This window comes from Cajanus cajan, chromosome 11 (genome assembly GCF_000230855.2).
Source record: "Cajanus cajan strain Asha chromosome 11, NIPB_CcT2T_4, whole genome shotgun sequence".
NCBI lineage: Eukaryota > Viridiplantae > Streptophyta > Magnoliopsida > Fabales > Fabaceae > Cajanus > Cajanus cajan.
In genome coordinates this window covers 19981198-19997546 of record NC_138527.1, presented here as the reverse complement: position 1 = coordinate 19997546, position 16349 = coordinate 19981198, and the positions used below count along the sequence as shown (strand labels likewise).

At 37.3% G+C, this 16349-nt stretch overlaps 1 protein-coding gene across 1 annotated transcript; it reads right to left on the bottom strand.

Moving 5' to 3' along the window:
* Positions 1 to 5670: 5670 nt before the first annotated feature.
* Positions 5671 to 11921, bottom strand: LOC109793155 (protein PLANT CADMIUM RESISTANCE 9). Its single transcript, XM_020352615.3, has 4 exons — positions 11781 to 11921; positions 11608 to 11679; positions 9535 to 9741; positions 5671 to 9327 (listed from the first exon to the last, which is right to left on the bottom strand). Exons 1-4 carry the CDS (start codon positions 11878 to 11880, stop codon positions 9254 to 9256), a joined length of 453 nt encoding a protein of 150 aa, XP_020208204.1. The 5' UTR covers positions 11881 to 11921; the 3' UTR covers positions 5671 to 9253.
* Positions 11922 to 16349: the final 4428 nt, after the last annotated feature.

Below are 16349 nucleotides of genomic sequence, written 5' to 3'. Positions count from 1 at the left end.
GATCCGGAACTTAAATCCCGAAGTCGCCCTGCACTCCATGCTCATGGCTCTCAAAGCAGGCCCCTTCGTTGACAGCCTGTGCCGAGACCCCCCCTCCCCCCGCGATATGGACGAGCTCCGTGCGCGCGCGCCCGGGTACATCCAGATGGAGGAGCACTCCGCTTTCCGTGACCAGGTTCGCAGAAAAGGCCCGGCGAAGTCGGAACAAGGGCATAAGGATAAAATCAAAGTCAACAATGATAGTCAGTTCAAGAAGTCGACTAAGGAAAACAGAGGGGGGAGATACGACTTCTACACTCTCCTGAACGCACCTAGGGTTCACATCCTGGAGGAAGCCAGCAACAACAACCTGCTCGCCCTTCCGCCACCGGGTCACACTCCTAACAGCACCGACAAGTCCAAGCACTGCCGGTACCATAAGAACCATGGTCACACCACAGAGGAGTGTCGCACACTCCGGGATCGCATCGAAGAGCTCATTCAAGCCGGTCACCTCGGCCAATACGTCCAGCGACAAAAGGGTAACAGAGGCGGCTATGGCAGTCGGGGGCGGGGCAGAGGCCATGGTTCGGGAGCTCGCACTGACCCACACCAAGGCTTCCAGCAAAATGCCAGCGGCGTAGTACAAGCCGAGATAAGCCAAGAGACAGAGTCAGCTCCCTTACGGGGAGTAATCAACACAATTGCAGGTGGCTTTGCTGGGGGAGGCACCAGCAGCTCAGCTCGGAGAAGGCACCTGCGAAGCATCAACTGCGTCCACTCTACTACCTCGGCCTCGCACCTAAGCTCACTGCCGATCTCTTTCTCCGACGAGGACTACGCGGGTATCAGTCCTAACCAAGATGATCCCATGGTCATCGTCGTGGAAATCGCCAATTGGAAAGTGCAGAAGACACTCATTGACCAAGGAAGTTCGGTCGATGTCCTGTACTGGCCGACGTTCCACAGGCTGGACGTCCCCCATTCCCTTATCCAACCTCACACGAAGCCCCTAGTCGGTTTCGCAGGAGAGCGAGTTCACACTCACGGGTACATAGACCTACTGACAACCTTCGGAGTACCTCCGGACACAAGGAGAATCATGGTCCGATACCTCCTCGTGGAGGCCAACACCTCCTATAACATCATTATTGGGAAGCCAACCCTGAATCAGCTCGGAGCGGTGGTATCCACTCCACACCTCACCATGAAGTTCCCAGGGAATGACGGTAAGATCATCACCGTCAAAGCAAATCAGAAGACAGCTCGACAATGTTACGCCGAGAGCCTGAAGATCTCCTCGTCCAGCAAGCAAAGCAAGAGGGATCCTCCCACCGTAGCTCCTTAAGTTTCATTTCTTTTTTCCATATGAACAAAGTTGTGCACTTTTTTCCCGCCTCAGTCTTTGACCGAGAGGGTTTTTAACGAGGCACACAGACGTAATAAATAAAATCACTCATTTTATTCAATCTGTATTCTTATTTTCCTGCTTGTATAAAGGACGAAAACGAACCTCAAACGAGCGAACGCAAAATAAGAGGTCGAGTAAGAACCTTAGAATTTCTCACTAAAGGTCGAGTTCGAACCTTAACTAAATCGTTCTACTCAAATTTGAGGTCGAGTACAAACGTCGAACACGCAAAATAAGAGGTCGAGTACGAACCTCGATATTCTCACTTAAGGTCGAGTCCGAACCTCATCACCCGGGGTCGAATACGAACCCTGACACTTTCGTCAAAGGTCGAGTTCGAACCTTAATTAAATCTTTCTACTCAAACCTGAGGTCGAGTCCGAACCTCGTCACCCGGGGTCAAATACGAACTCCGACACTTTCGGTAAAGGTCGAGTTCGAACCTTAATTCTCTCTACTCAAACCTGAGGTCGAGTCCGAACCTCGTCACCCGGGGTCGAATACGAATTCTGACACTTCCGGTAAAGGTCGAGTTCGAACCTTAATTAAATCATTCTACTCAAATATGAGGTCAAGAATGAACCTTAAACGAACCAAATCCGAGGTCAAACACGAACCTCGATATTTTCATTTGAGGGCAAGTTCAAACCTTAACGCGTTTATTTGAGGCTCGAATACGACCCCTAAGCATTCTCATCTATTTATTTAAGGTCGAGTCTGAACCGCGTCATTCGAGGTCGAATACGAACCTCGACAACCGCTTCACTCAAATCCGAGGTCGAATACGAACCTTAAACACTCAAATTCGAGGTCGAATACGAACCTCGACGCCCTCGCCCAAGGTCGAGTTCGAACCTTAATCAAATCGTGCTACTCAAATTTTAGGTCGAGTACGGACCAAAACCGAGGTCGAGTACGAACCTCGATGCCATCGCCTAAGGTCGAGTTCGAACCTTAGTTAAATCGTTTTACTCAAAGTTTAGGTCAAGCACGGACCAAAAATCGAGGTCTAGTACGAACCTCGATGTCCCCACCTAAGGTCGCATTCGAACCCTAACGCATTTACTTAAGGTCGGATGCAAAGCCTAACACGCTAATCTGACGATGAGTTTGAACTTTCACAACAAATAACCAAGACCAACTTCAAACCGCGACATGGTCAACTCAAAACAGTGAGAATACATAAATAACAAAGAATCAAACGCAGACGCAGACGAAGAAAAATGCATATATATATACATTCAAGCCAAGTTCTCAAGGTTCAATACATAAATCCGAGAAAAAGAAAAATAAACTAAGCTATTACAGAGGAAGCCTAGGCTGAGGCATTCCCACTAGAACTGTCATCGACATCGTCCTCCTTGACCAGCCTCCCAAAGCGGACGACCTTCTCCACATGCATGGAGGAAAAGTCGAACCCAGGAGCAAGGAGCCGTGCCTGACGAGCAGCCTTTTGGAAGCCCCTCTTGTGCTCCAACACAACGAAACGTTCGACCTCCGCAAGCCTCTTTTCTGCGGCCGCCTTCCCCGCCGCCAGCTCCGCAAGTTCCGCCCTTAAGGTGGCAATCTCGTCCTCCCGGCCACCTAGAACGACCTCGCTACGGAGGCGCTCCTTAGCCGCTACCGACAGCTCTCCCTTAAGAGAAGTGACAACATCCTCTAGAGCCCGCACTTGGCCACGAGAAGACGTCACATCATCCTCTAAAGAGCGGACGCGACCCTGAGAGAAGGCAACGAGCTCCTGCAGCTCCCCCACCTGGGAGGCATAAGCCTCGTTAGACTGCAAGGCGATCTCAAGAGACTTCTACACCCTTGCAAGGTCGCCCTGCGCAGATCGAAGCTCAGCCTCCTGCCGCTTTGCCTCACCAAGAGCAGCACTTAGAGCCTTGTTCTCCTCCCTCAGGATCTTATTCGCATCCTTCCAGGGTTGAAGTCGGCCCCTCAGCTTGGCCAGCTCTTCTTGCTGCCTGGCCAGGTCCTCCTACTGCTTGGCCCACCTGGGCTTCCAGTGGCCCATTATGCCCATAGCCCTCTATAGAAGGACCTGGGCAGCGTCAAAACTATCCTCGAGTCTGACCTTGTCTATCAACCCCTGGTCCTCGGAGCTCAACGAGCCCTGAGGGAAGAACTTCTCAGCAGTCAACCTCGCGCTCCACAACGTATCCATGTCGGCCGAGGCGCTCACGTGGTCCAGCCGCACCTTTGAAAGGCCATTCCCGAAGCGATGGGATAGGTATCAGCTCTGGGAAGCCCCCTATGATGAGCAAGACGGCGGCGCCGAAGCTGCAGTAGTGGACATGGGAACCTCACGACTTGGACCTCCACCACGAGCCTCAATAGAAGCAGAAGCCAGTGTCCCCTGCCCGGCATCTAGAAAGTCCACAATAGGGACCTTCGACCTCACCTGCGAAAACCAGTCCCATGTCAAAAAATAAATAAGGTGACATACGGGGAACCACAAAAATAAATAAATACTACTTACCTCAACAGCATGGGCGGCCCGCTCAGTGGCCGGGGCCACTACTTCGACAGCTGGGGAGGCTGGCCCAATGCCGAGGGTCGCCATCTCGGCAGCTTTTTTTGCCTGCGAAAAATGGCCCCAGATCAGGCGACCAGAAAGCATAATAAAATATAAACAAAACACCCAAGAGACAAGATACTCACCACCTCGGCAACTTGAGCAACTTGCTCAGCAGCTTGGGCTCCTACCTCGGCGACGGCCACCCGGCCTACGAGAAGACCCATACCGCCTCAATAAACCAAACAAAGTCAACAAAAGAAGACGCGTATGAGGAAATAAGACACTCACCTCGGCGGCCTACGCAGTAGGCTCAACAATCTGGGCCACCTCCCCAGTAACCACTGGAGGAGCCTCTTTGGACGGCGGACTCTCGGTGAGATCCACCGCATCAACATCAGCAGCTCTAGAGGTCACCTCCTTGGCATCACGAGGGGCGGAGGTCCCCCCGACCTCCTTCTCCCCCTCTTTCTTTTTCGGTGTGTCTTCAGGGGAGCAACCTCCTCCCCCTGAGGCTCGGTAACATCAAGCTCGGTAACATTGTAGCGATGCTTCAGCTCACACCACAAGTTCCTCCCCATGATGCCTGCAAATGGAAAACCAAACACATCGGCAAAAGAAAATTACACAAGCCCTAACAAACTACCAAAACATGAAATACTCACTCTCTAGACCCCTCTCCCTATAGGGCGAATTCGCAAGCGATAGAACGAGCTTGCAATCCAATGGGCGAGGGAGCGCAGCAAGGTTTTCAATGGCGGCCGCCTCCGAGGCCGTCAACTTCTGGTTACCCAAACCGTGAAACCTAGACGGTTTAGGGCACCAATAAAAAGGAAATTTTGGCAAACCACCGAAATGGAACACCTCGTCCTCCAGAGGGTCAACACCCACAAGGGCGACCCGGAAGAACTCCTGTTTAAAATTTTTATATGATTGGGAGTAGAGAGTAAACAGACCCCCATCCCTACTCCCATTCAAAGACAATATACCGTATGGCGGAGCGCCTAACTTCAACTGATAAAAATGAAGAAAGACGGGAAGAGACACCTCTATCCCTAGAACTGTACAGAGGACTTGGAAAGCCCGCAAAAAACCCCAACTGTTGGGGTACAACTGGCAAGGAGCCATGTTGATGAACTCCAAAAAAGCACACTCAAACTGAGTGAAGGGAAGACGGACACCCAGTTCTCTAAAGAAACACTGGAACACATAGAAGTGGGGAGGGTCAGTGGACCTCCCCATATACACACCCTCACCGACCTTGCAAGGTTCGAGCAGGATCATCCGCGAAATGGAAATGTCACAAATCCGGTGTGTCCTCCATATCGCGTTGACCTCGAGGAACGACCGGAACACGCTTTGGACCCTGGCCATATCGCGTTTCACCCAGTCGTAACCAGGGACACCTAGTTCCGGACCCTTGGGTGGATCGTTCCCCTCGACGGCGACCTTTCCAGCAGGCACTGCCTTACCGCGCCCCCTACCTCTGCCCCCGACAGGCGTAGAAGACCCAAAACCAGTCTCTCTACCCATCAAGAAAATGAAAAGACTCGAAGAAGGAGGAGATGGGAGAAAGAAGAGAGAACAAAGAAATCGAAGTACCTGATACCCTTTTGACAAAAGAAAGAAGGGATAGGAAGAGGCGAAACCCAGTTGTCGGAAACAATTATGGAAATTGAACGAAAGCGAAGGTACAGGAAGCGCCTTAGGCAAGAAACTAAAGGAAAGAGAAAATGAAAGGGTAAAGTGAAAGGGGGGAAAGGCGCGAGTAAGAGAAAAGGGGTCTCCCAAAATTCAAACGGCCACAACACGTGCCAACCAGGGGACACACCTGAACGCCCAATAAATGAGACCCATTATGACAAAAGGAGCCATCATTGCATAACTGTCACACCCATTAACGCACGGGCCTCGGTTACCGAGATAAGAAATGACAGTTTTGACACGTGGCATCTTAACAGGCCGAAGTACGCGAAAAGCCATTTCCCCCCCCCCCCCCCAACAAGCTCGGTCTCGGCTCCGCGACCTACGGTCCAGTGTACTATCTGTACTGTGAAACCAGGCTCTGAGCTCGGTATCACAGTGCAAGATGACCTCGGGCATGCACCATACGATGCCAGCTCGGCACTCAAGTAGGCCATGACCGATCTCAGGGATTCTAGCTCCAGGCGAAACCTATTATCTGACCTAACCTTGAGACTACATTTTCTTAACCAAGGTCGAGCTCGACCCTTGAAGATCACATCTACTCAATAAGGTCGAATTCGAACCTTCAAACAAAAAATTAGGGAGCTCCTTAGAAGCTCCTTCACTCTTACATCACTCGCTACTTGGGAGAACAAGTGTACTGGCCAGTCGAGTCACCGACTTGTCTCTCGCCAATCTATTGACTCGGTCGAAGGTTTACTAGCCTAACCAAGTGGTAAACTTGGTACCTCCGATTTCCTCGACTTGGCCATGAAATATGGACATCGGGGTACCACATCGGCCCAACGAGGCCACATCGTCAAACAGATAAAAATACAATCTTGTCACTGCGCCGCAATCACAAGGTAAAACCCTGACAATGATCCTAATATTACCAAGGTACGTCTACATGACCGTTACCTCCCACCAGCACGCCCCCCACGAGTTTTGGGAGGCGAGTTGACATTTGTGACACGTGGCATCACAAGAGAGAAGCGTACGCCAAGAGTCACGACCCCTTACCAAGCTCGGTATTAACTCCTCGACCTACGGTCTTCGGAGCTCGGGGGGCTAGTGTACTATCCGTGCTACAAAGCCGAGCTCTGAGCTCGGCACAGCAATACAAGACGACCTCGGGCACGCGCTACGCGACGTCAGCTTGGTATTTAAGCAAATCATAACCGATCCCCGAGGATCTCGCCCCATATGAGATCCACCATTTAATCATATTATACCATATTATATCTTATTTCAAGCCCAAAGCCAGAAGTAACCCTAAATCACACCAAGGTACGTGCATTATATATACGAGACTAATACTCATACAAACCCTAACTTTAGCATCGGAGTCTCTTTTGCAGGTACCACCCCTATCTTGGAGCATCAAGCGTACTAGTGAAGGAGGCTCACCAATCTTGCTTGGAAGATCGTCCCTACGACAGATTCCGGTAAGAACACTTATACTAAGTGTTCCTCACATTCTCTTCATAATATACACTACATAATCACTTAATGAATTGAAATTACTTAAAACAAATGTAAAAAAGATAAAATATTAACATAAGTGTGCTTATAGTAAAGCACAATTACAACACTTAATATAAAATAAAATAAGCTTTACAAGTTTTTAAAGATTGTCAATTATAAGAGCTTTATGAAGGAAACTCTTTTGTAAAATGGAATCTGAATTCTCCAATGTAGCTCACATGATTCTTCCATGGACCAAAAACTCAAACAAGCAAAGCAAATATGGATGAGGTAGAAGAGGATTGGCGCACCACCTTTCAAGAGAAAGGTTAAGCTAGAAATGAACAACTTGCCACAAGGAGAGTTTCCTTAATACAAGCACTTAAGGAAAGAAATTTTCCTTAATAATTCTAGAGAGATTTTAGAGAGAATTCAGAAAATGAAATTTTCACATGCTCAAAAGTGACAAACTACACTAGGAAAAAGTCTTAAAAAAAGCTATGAATTATGGAGAAAACTAAGTTTGGTTTAAGTTGAACAATGGTAGCCTAATTAGGGTGTGTTGGTCGTCCAAGATTTTGAATTCAAATTTTGGTTCTAACTTGCCATGTGCATCATGTGCTTCTAGATCTAAGATGTAGACTAGCCAATGAAAGAAGGTCATGTGACAAGCAAGGAAAATGTGACTTGTTTTTGATTACCATGTGCTTAACATTTGAATTTAAATTTGTAACACCATGTGGTCCCCTATGAGCTTATTGATTTGGTTGGCCACATGTGCTTCAAATTCAAAACAAACATTAATACATGTCCCAAAAATGATTTGCACCTCCTAGGTCCAAATGTTACACAATAATAAAAATTATAATGAAGTTTCTATATTATTTGACCCAAAATAAAAGAAAATATACACAAGTGCCCAAAAAGATATATTTAGTAGCATATAGCTCAAGTTGAGCTTAGGTCCACAAACCTCATAATGGGTCTAATTCTCTTAGATCCTTTTAGCTGTTGAAGCCCAGAGAGGTTCATTGTTCACAAAATATTTGGATAGTTGCTTGAAGAGGTAAGTATAAAAATAATACTTGTATTTTTATTAAAAATAATGGAACTTGATCAGGTTGATCAAGAATTGGATGTAGTCTTGCCTATTGAGACAAAATTAGTATAAAAATACTTTGTGTTCTTTGTTATTTATTCTTTGTCTATACTTTTAAGACTTTTGGATACTAATTCATTATTTCAAAAAGTGTTGAGTTTTTTATTTACATTATTCGACCTCCTTCTAATATCTTTCTTTTCTCCAAAATGCTCGTGCTGGAGATTGAACGCTAAGGTTGGATTGACTGAATTGTAGTCTACATTGATTGAATGTTGGTGTTGGATTAACCAATATTAATGTAGGAATGATCAAATGTTAGGGTTGGAATGGTTGGATATTGGTGGTAGAATGACCTGAATGTTGAGGTTGGATCCACCAAATGTTAGGGTTGGATTGACCAATTGTTGGTGCTGAATCAATCGAGTATTAGTGTTGGATTGGTCAAAATGTTGGTGCTAGATCAACTTAATGTTAGTATTGGAGTGACCAAATGTTTGTGCTGCATTAAACATGGGTTGTGTCAGGTAGATACTAAGCTTATACAAAATAAAATTGTAACTTGTGTCAAGTAAGCACTAGACTTAAACAAAAAATCAAATATGTCAAGCAAGTACTTGACCTAATGGTTCTACGCTATTAGCTTTGAAGACCTAAGGAAACTAAGTCGTAGACACTAAAATGTGATGCAATGTAATGATGATATGATGCAAAATGTCATGAGAAAGAGAGATTCACATAGGAATTTTATACTTATTCACTTTCCACATAAAACTACATCCAATTGTCTATATATAAACAATCTTAAATCATAAAATTTTCACTATAGGCCTTCACTTAGTGATACATCTCATTGTTATTTTGTCTCATATTATTTTACTTGGATAAGAAGGCTCATAGATCTTATAAAGAAACCAAAATTCAACTTAGCATAATATATATAAGCTATCAACTACATGCATTTACGAATTTAATTTACACACCAACTTATTAATGTATACACACCACATGCAAATACTTTCAACTCATAACAACTCAAATAATGGAACAATTAACTTCACAACCTAGTGGCAACAATTGGCAAGTCCTCAAATCAACGAGACATGGTGGGAACAATTGGAGGGTCTACGCCTTCCCTCTTCCACTTCTCAACGTTACCTTCCCAACCTTTTAAACAAGATGTAAATTTTATAATCAGTATTCAACATGAATAAATTTAATTAATAAAAAGTCATACAAACAATGATATTTGACTTAGCTAAAAGTATAAAATTACTTTATAGTATCGGTGCATATGACCATTAACCTCTTAAGCTATATAGGAACATAGATAGATATTATGCATGAAATGGAATATGAATGGGAATTACTTACCAATGGAAGGATCAATTCCACGGTTTTTGAGTTCTTTGTATTCTTGTGTGAGGGAACAAATGCAACAACAACAATGAACAAATGAATCAGAGTAGGGTTCCTGTGGCAGTGAGAACAATCGTCTCAATTTGGATCTGTAAGTTGCACCATATAGCCATTTCATCCCCTCGTGTGTGAAAATATAAATGCAACATGCTGCATTTTTGGCTGCCAATTGATGCAATTGAATGATGGTTTATTAGCTTTTTATTTTCTTATTTTCTTTCAAAAGGAAAAATAATATTATATTCACATGATAAATATATTGTAAATATTTTATCACTGTTTTGGCTAAAACCTACATCAACCTTATTTACAGGTTTAGCTAAAGGTATTTTTAAATAAATTTTTAAGTCAGACTTTTTAAGAAGTTAGATCAACCCTTAAAATCACGTATCGACATATATCAATTAAATAAGTTAAGTTAAAGTTTTAAAGAAGACAATCAAATCAAAGTCAAACCTTTTAAAGTCAAACCTTTTAAATTTTAAATTCATTTAATTTTATTCATTTCATATAAAAACTAAACTTTACCTCCTAAACTATCCTTAATAGTATTTATTGAAAATAGTAATGACATAATTTAAGGATGATTTTTGTAATAATAATATTAAATTGGATAAGTTAGTTAGAATTTAGTTATATTTAAATTTAAAAAAATTATGTACTTTTTTTACTTATATAAATCCAAAGGGAGTAGTTAAAAATATGAGTCACATAAAAAATAAAAGAAAAATTTATTGGTATTGAACTTGAAAGAAAATTGATTGGTATTGATTAGGACATTAGTACCACAAAAAACACTTGAAGTATAATTCATACTACTTGACTTTGTATCTAATTAATTGTTTGTTCAGAAATTTGTGGTTCATTGTGTATTAATTCTACATATTGTTACGGTCTTATTTTTAAAATTTTAAATGTAGCATCAACTTGCAGGAATCAAGCGATTACATTGATTATAGCTATAATTTTATTTCTATTTCAATCTATTTTTATACTTTAAATTAAATCATCATAATTTTTTTAATGAAAGTGTTTTTAGACATGATTTTCTTTTTTATTTAACTCGTTTTCTTTCTTCTTTATTTTATTTATATGATATATTTTCAAATATTTTTCCTTGAATTTAGTAAATATTAGTTTAAATTAAATTTTAAAATTTTAATCTCAACACATTTTTTATATATAAAAATTAGAATAATTATATTGAATGAGAACGATTTTAAGAATTATTTATCAATAAGAATGTTTTTAAGAATTTTTTTAAGGAGAGTTTTGAGAGATTTTTTTTAACTTCTTTTATCTTTTGATTTATCCTTTTCATCTTTTCACTAAAATTCTGAGAAAAGCATTATATTTTTATATGACTAGAACTTTACTTTAGAAGTAGGAAACAAAACTAAGTCTAACCGGTTGTATCTATATTTTTTAAGATAGTGAATTTAAACCTTAACTCAATCCTACAAAATCAGTTTATAAAGTAAGGATCATTTTCCACTTATATATTTTTTAATTGTCTTATCTTTAATCGAAGTAAGACTTGAATTTTTCTCAATTTTGTCACCTCTAAATTAAGGTTTGATTATGAGGCGTCTTCTCATGAAATAAATAATAACTATGAATATGTTAAATAATTGATATCTTAGCGTTCAACCTCATTCATATATGTAAAATTTATAAGCAAGCCAACTAATACAGTTAAATATTATGTGGCATATAATGCTTATATTACAAATTGAATAAAATTTAGATATAATTTCTTAAGTGTGGTTGATATTATTCTCCGATCAGAATTAAAATTTTATTTCGATAATATACATAAATGTATATTAATAAGGCTCATATTAAATAAAAATATATAATGTCAAAGTAAAATTCAACACTAATATAACAATAACACTAATCATACATAAAAAAAAATTAAAAAAATTAAAAAAAATAAAAACTATACCTAAATTTTGGACTTACTAATTTTGTAGAAAACACATCATCCAATAACTCATGAATATTAGATTTCATTGATTGACTTACATATTGTCCCTTCATCAACAATCTCCGCAATCTGCCCAAACGTGATGCATGGACAACAGCATGTGAAGCAACCTATAAATATCGTATGTAGCAACAGTGTTTAGATCAACCAACAAAAGCAAGAAGCTAGCATGTAATAATTAATCCCAAAAAAATTATTAATTGGACTTTACAATGAGAGGGGTCATCCCAACAATCATAGAGACCAGTGGTCCATTGTCCCTTGGTGGGTTGCTTCCCATATGGCTTGTATGCTTCTGGGTTTGAAGCCATATTAATAATGCTATAATATGGAATAAGAGAGAATCAACTTTGTTGCTATGATATTAATGGTACAAGGGAGCTCAACTATATATATATATATATATACGTGAATATTATATATATATATATATATATATATATATATATATATATATATATATATATATATATATATGTATGTATGTGTGTGTGTATGTGTGTGTTTATCAATCTTTACAGGATAAATTGTTTAGTTAATTACATCTGGAGTTTTTTAATTTTTTTCTTATTGGTTACGTGATTACTTGGTTTCAAGGTTACGTTATATATAAAGGAATTAATTATTGGTTGAGCTTTGAATGGTATAAGGAAGACATTAAAAAAAATATCCTGAATTTAGGTAAGGGCCTCAATTAAATAGCGATAATTATAATATTTCAAAATGGTTATATTTAGGGTCAGCTTGTTACAAATTAAAAAAAAAAAAAAAAAAAAAAAGTACTTGATGTAAAAAAAAAATCAAGCGGTTATATTTTACAAAATTTAAACAAATAAAAATTAATTTATGTTTGTTAATTTAAAATTATAAAAACCATATTTTTCTTCAAAAGAATCAGCTGGTTTTTTAAGAAACTATTAAAAAAAATAGCTTATGATTTAAACTTATTTTATATTCATTTTTTAGTTTTTGATTATTTTAAAAAAAATATAAAGAACTAAAATAAGAGATTATTTAAAAAAAATGATTATTTTACTAGACAAACTTTAACAAATGGGCTCTTAAAATATTTCCCTACATTGATGAATTCTCAAGAAAATTACATTTTATGTTTTATTCTTAAATTTTGAATTTGTTTCTACTTGCTTGGAGTCCATGTTGCGTAAAGGAGTTAATTATTGGCTGAGATTTGAAGGATAAAGATAAATGGTGATATTTAACGTTTAGTTGACCAAAGAATTAACAATTAAATTTGCTTCTGACATCAACTGGATATTGTACATTGTTTCTGAAGTCCAACAATTTTTAGGTCATTCTTTGAATGCATATCTTTATGAGTTTGACATGGTATTAAGAATAGAAGGCATAAGAGTGATTAGTAGTGCAAGAAAACTGTATATGAACATGTTACGAAACTTGGTGTTCGATGATTGCCAAAATCTTTTCATCGTTCAAAATAAACATATGGCTTATTTCTGTGCGTTCACCTTGTTTAATTTTCTGTGCACCAGTCAAAATAATTTTGTAATGCACGTTAAGCTTCATATGAACCTTAACTTACATGTGTACGTTTATTTTTTATTTTTTTTATTTTGTCAATAATGAAAGAAGAGATGAAGAAAAACTTGAATAATATTGTAAATAGTTTAAGGTTGTTACTCGGTCAAGGCTCAATACATGTTGAGTGACGAGATTTTTTCCTATTGACCAAATTATAAACATATTTGTAAAATTCACAAGGTCAACTTAGTGGTGAAGAATGTGAGTAATATGTACAAGATTTTAAATCTTAATGTTGGTAGATAATTGAGTTCTTTGAACATGTTATGGTGAGTTCGATTTCTCACTGTGTACATAAAGAAAACCTTATTGAGAGAGACAATTCATTTTAGTAATTTTTATGTCTCCAAAAAATTAGCCTCCAACTATCATTTGGAGGATAGCTTTAATGCAAATAAAATATGAATAATTTGAATTTTTTTTTCTGTTGTAATTTAATTTTAACAAAATTTGGCATTCATATTCATAGTAATATAAGTGGTAACTCATTAGTTGAATTGACAAAATTCACTTTTTATATAATGTTATTAAATGGTATAAGAATCGTAAAAGTTATACCAATATAATTCATTTTGATCCCTCCCTTATATTTTGATGTCCAAACATCTATCTTCTTTAATTTTCCAAACAAAAATAAATAAATAAATAAATAAAGAGACTACAATCATTGTTCAAGAAAATCCCATCTTAAAAGAATAATTATGTATGATTATAGGACTTTATCCTTTTACAACATTTAATTATAATTTATACATCTATATATACACATATATATAGGAGGGATCCACTTACTCTAAAATTGGTAGACTTCTTCCACTCAATAATTCATGTTTTATCAAATTTTAACAATTCAATTGTTGAATTAAAAGTTTTTAATATATAAATCAAATTTAAATTTTTTTAAAACATTTAAAAATTATATGATATTTTGTTATATAGATTCAAATCAATGTATGAAATATTTTTATGCTTATCTGTCAATTTAAATTAATGAAATGTAGTATCAACTAGTTTTTAAATTATTTTAAAAATTTGTAGACTGAATGTATATATTAAAAATTTTACCCCTTTTATATAATGTATATAGATACACACACAATTATATACAACCTAACCTTGTGTTACCTGTTATTTCTAATTTTATACTAGTTGTTTCAAGTTGTTGTGTCAAATGTTATTTTTAGTTTTATACTAGTTGTTATGATTCGGTAGGGTCAAGTCACTTATACTGTTTACTATTGTTATAAGAGACCTTCATTGGATATTATGTGTGGCAACACATTCATTGTTAAGTTGTTTAGCAATTATGTTTGGTTTTAATAATTGTTCCATTGTTAGCTATGACTCTATTGTGTTTGAAAGTTGTTTATCATCTATGTTGAGGTATTTATATGATGATCTACTATTACTTGATATTATTCATTTGTTGTTTTAAATCATTGGTGAATGATTTCAGATGAAGTTTTACTTGAGCTTATTATGTTGTTGAACTGTTTATGTTATTTATTTCACAAGCTTACCCTTTTTTCTCCATATGGTTGAAATTGTAATAATCATACTTGGTATGAGAATGAAACAAGATTAGTAGGATAGATTGGTTGGTTGGTAGAGGATCGTGCTGGTGATGGCCCAATTTTGGTGATGTTATTTTGATATAGCATGGTTGTTGTAGTGACATTTAACTAAGGATTAGGATTATTTTATACATAGTTGTATAACCTCTGTAGATTGTATATATGTAATGGGTATATATGTAATCGCATAAGGGGATTTTTGTTTTTACTCATATATACAGGAACAATTTTATGTTTTTACCTTTATACATGTATTGAATTACATGAATGATCAGAAACTATTGCATGAAAACCATAAGAGTAGTAGATTTCAGTTTAGTATTTCAGTTGCATAGTAACTATACTATACTAAGTGTAATGACTTGTCGGGATCATTGTACATTTTATCTTTTTTATTTAATCATAAATCTAAATAACTCTTTCTCTCTTAAGGTATTTTCAGTCTTAAAATACTTACTCTTTATAAATAACTACCCATTTTTTTCCTTTTACAAAATAAGTAACTACCCACTTCATGATTTATTTTTTTTTATTTACTTTAAAAATTAGAAAGACACAAAGTGTCTCTTTTTCCTTTTATATATATAAAGACAATACATATTTTTGATAATTTTCTTTTATCTCATTTTATTTAGACACTTTTACCCTCAATTGACCCATTTTTTATTTATTCTTTCATTCTTTTTTAAAAACTAACCATTACTACTCTTCAAACTCTTCAACATTTTTCTCTTTTGTGCGTCATAAGTTTTTGTCTTTATTTTTTATTTTATTTTAAATACATATACAATGGCATAAATGTCTTTTCTCTTCAAACTCTTCAACATTTTTCTTATGAGTAATTTATAGACCACCTTTCATACACACAATAAAACGCTTAGAATTTTAGAGTAAAGTAGAAATTCCTTTAGCTTTTGTCATGTAAACTAATGGAGAATCACATGCTTTTACATGTAAGCTTTCACAAATTACAAACTTGTGTTAAAATGCAAGTGTGAGTAGTTTTGAATTTCATATTGGATAGAGATACAAGTTAAACAACATTTAAGTGCCACGAATCCAAAAACCTAATGCCTTAATCGGGATTTTAGGTTAAATGTGATGTCAAATTTATTTGTTTAATTGATTCATGACACATTGAAGAGGATTTCAATCCTTCATTGTTCTTCCATTAAGAGTTGATAACCTTCATAATGTAACAACTATTCCTATTCAATTTAATAGCTTTTCCATCAATAAAAAAAATCAAAATGTAAACATTGACTATTCAAATTCTAAATTATATAATATTTTCTCGCTTGACCCAAATATTGTCAATGATAATCCGAACTGTTAATTATATGACCTCAAACTTTGTTGTCAACTTAAGCTTGGTATTTATTAAACTCAGAAATTAACACACATGAATAATGACAATTACGTTTTAAGATAAAATTTGCGATTTAGATAACAATACAGAGACTGAATATATAGCTTTTGACAGAAACAGAAGCTTTTTTTAGTTGTTAAATTTTGATCTAACAATTAAATAGTTAGTCTCTAAGCAAAAAAAAAAAAAAAAAGTCCGTAATAATTGAGTATTAACACGGTTTAGTGATTGAAAAACCATAAGCTAGATATAGATTAAAATTAAAAACTAAAACAAA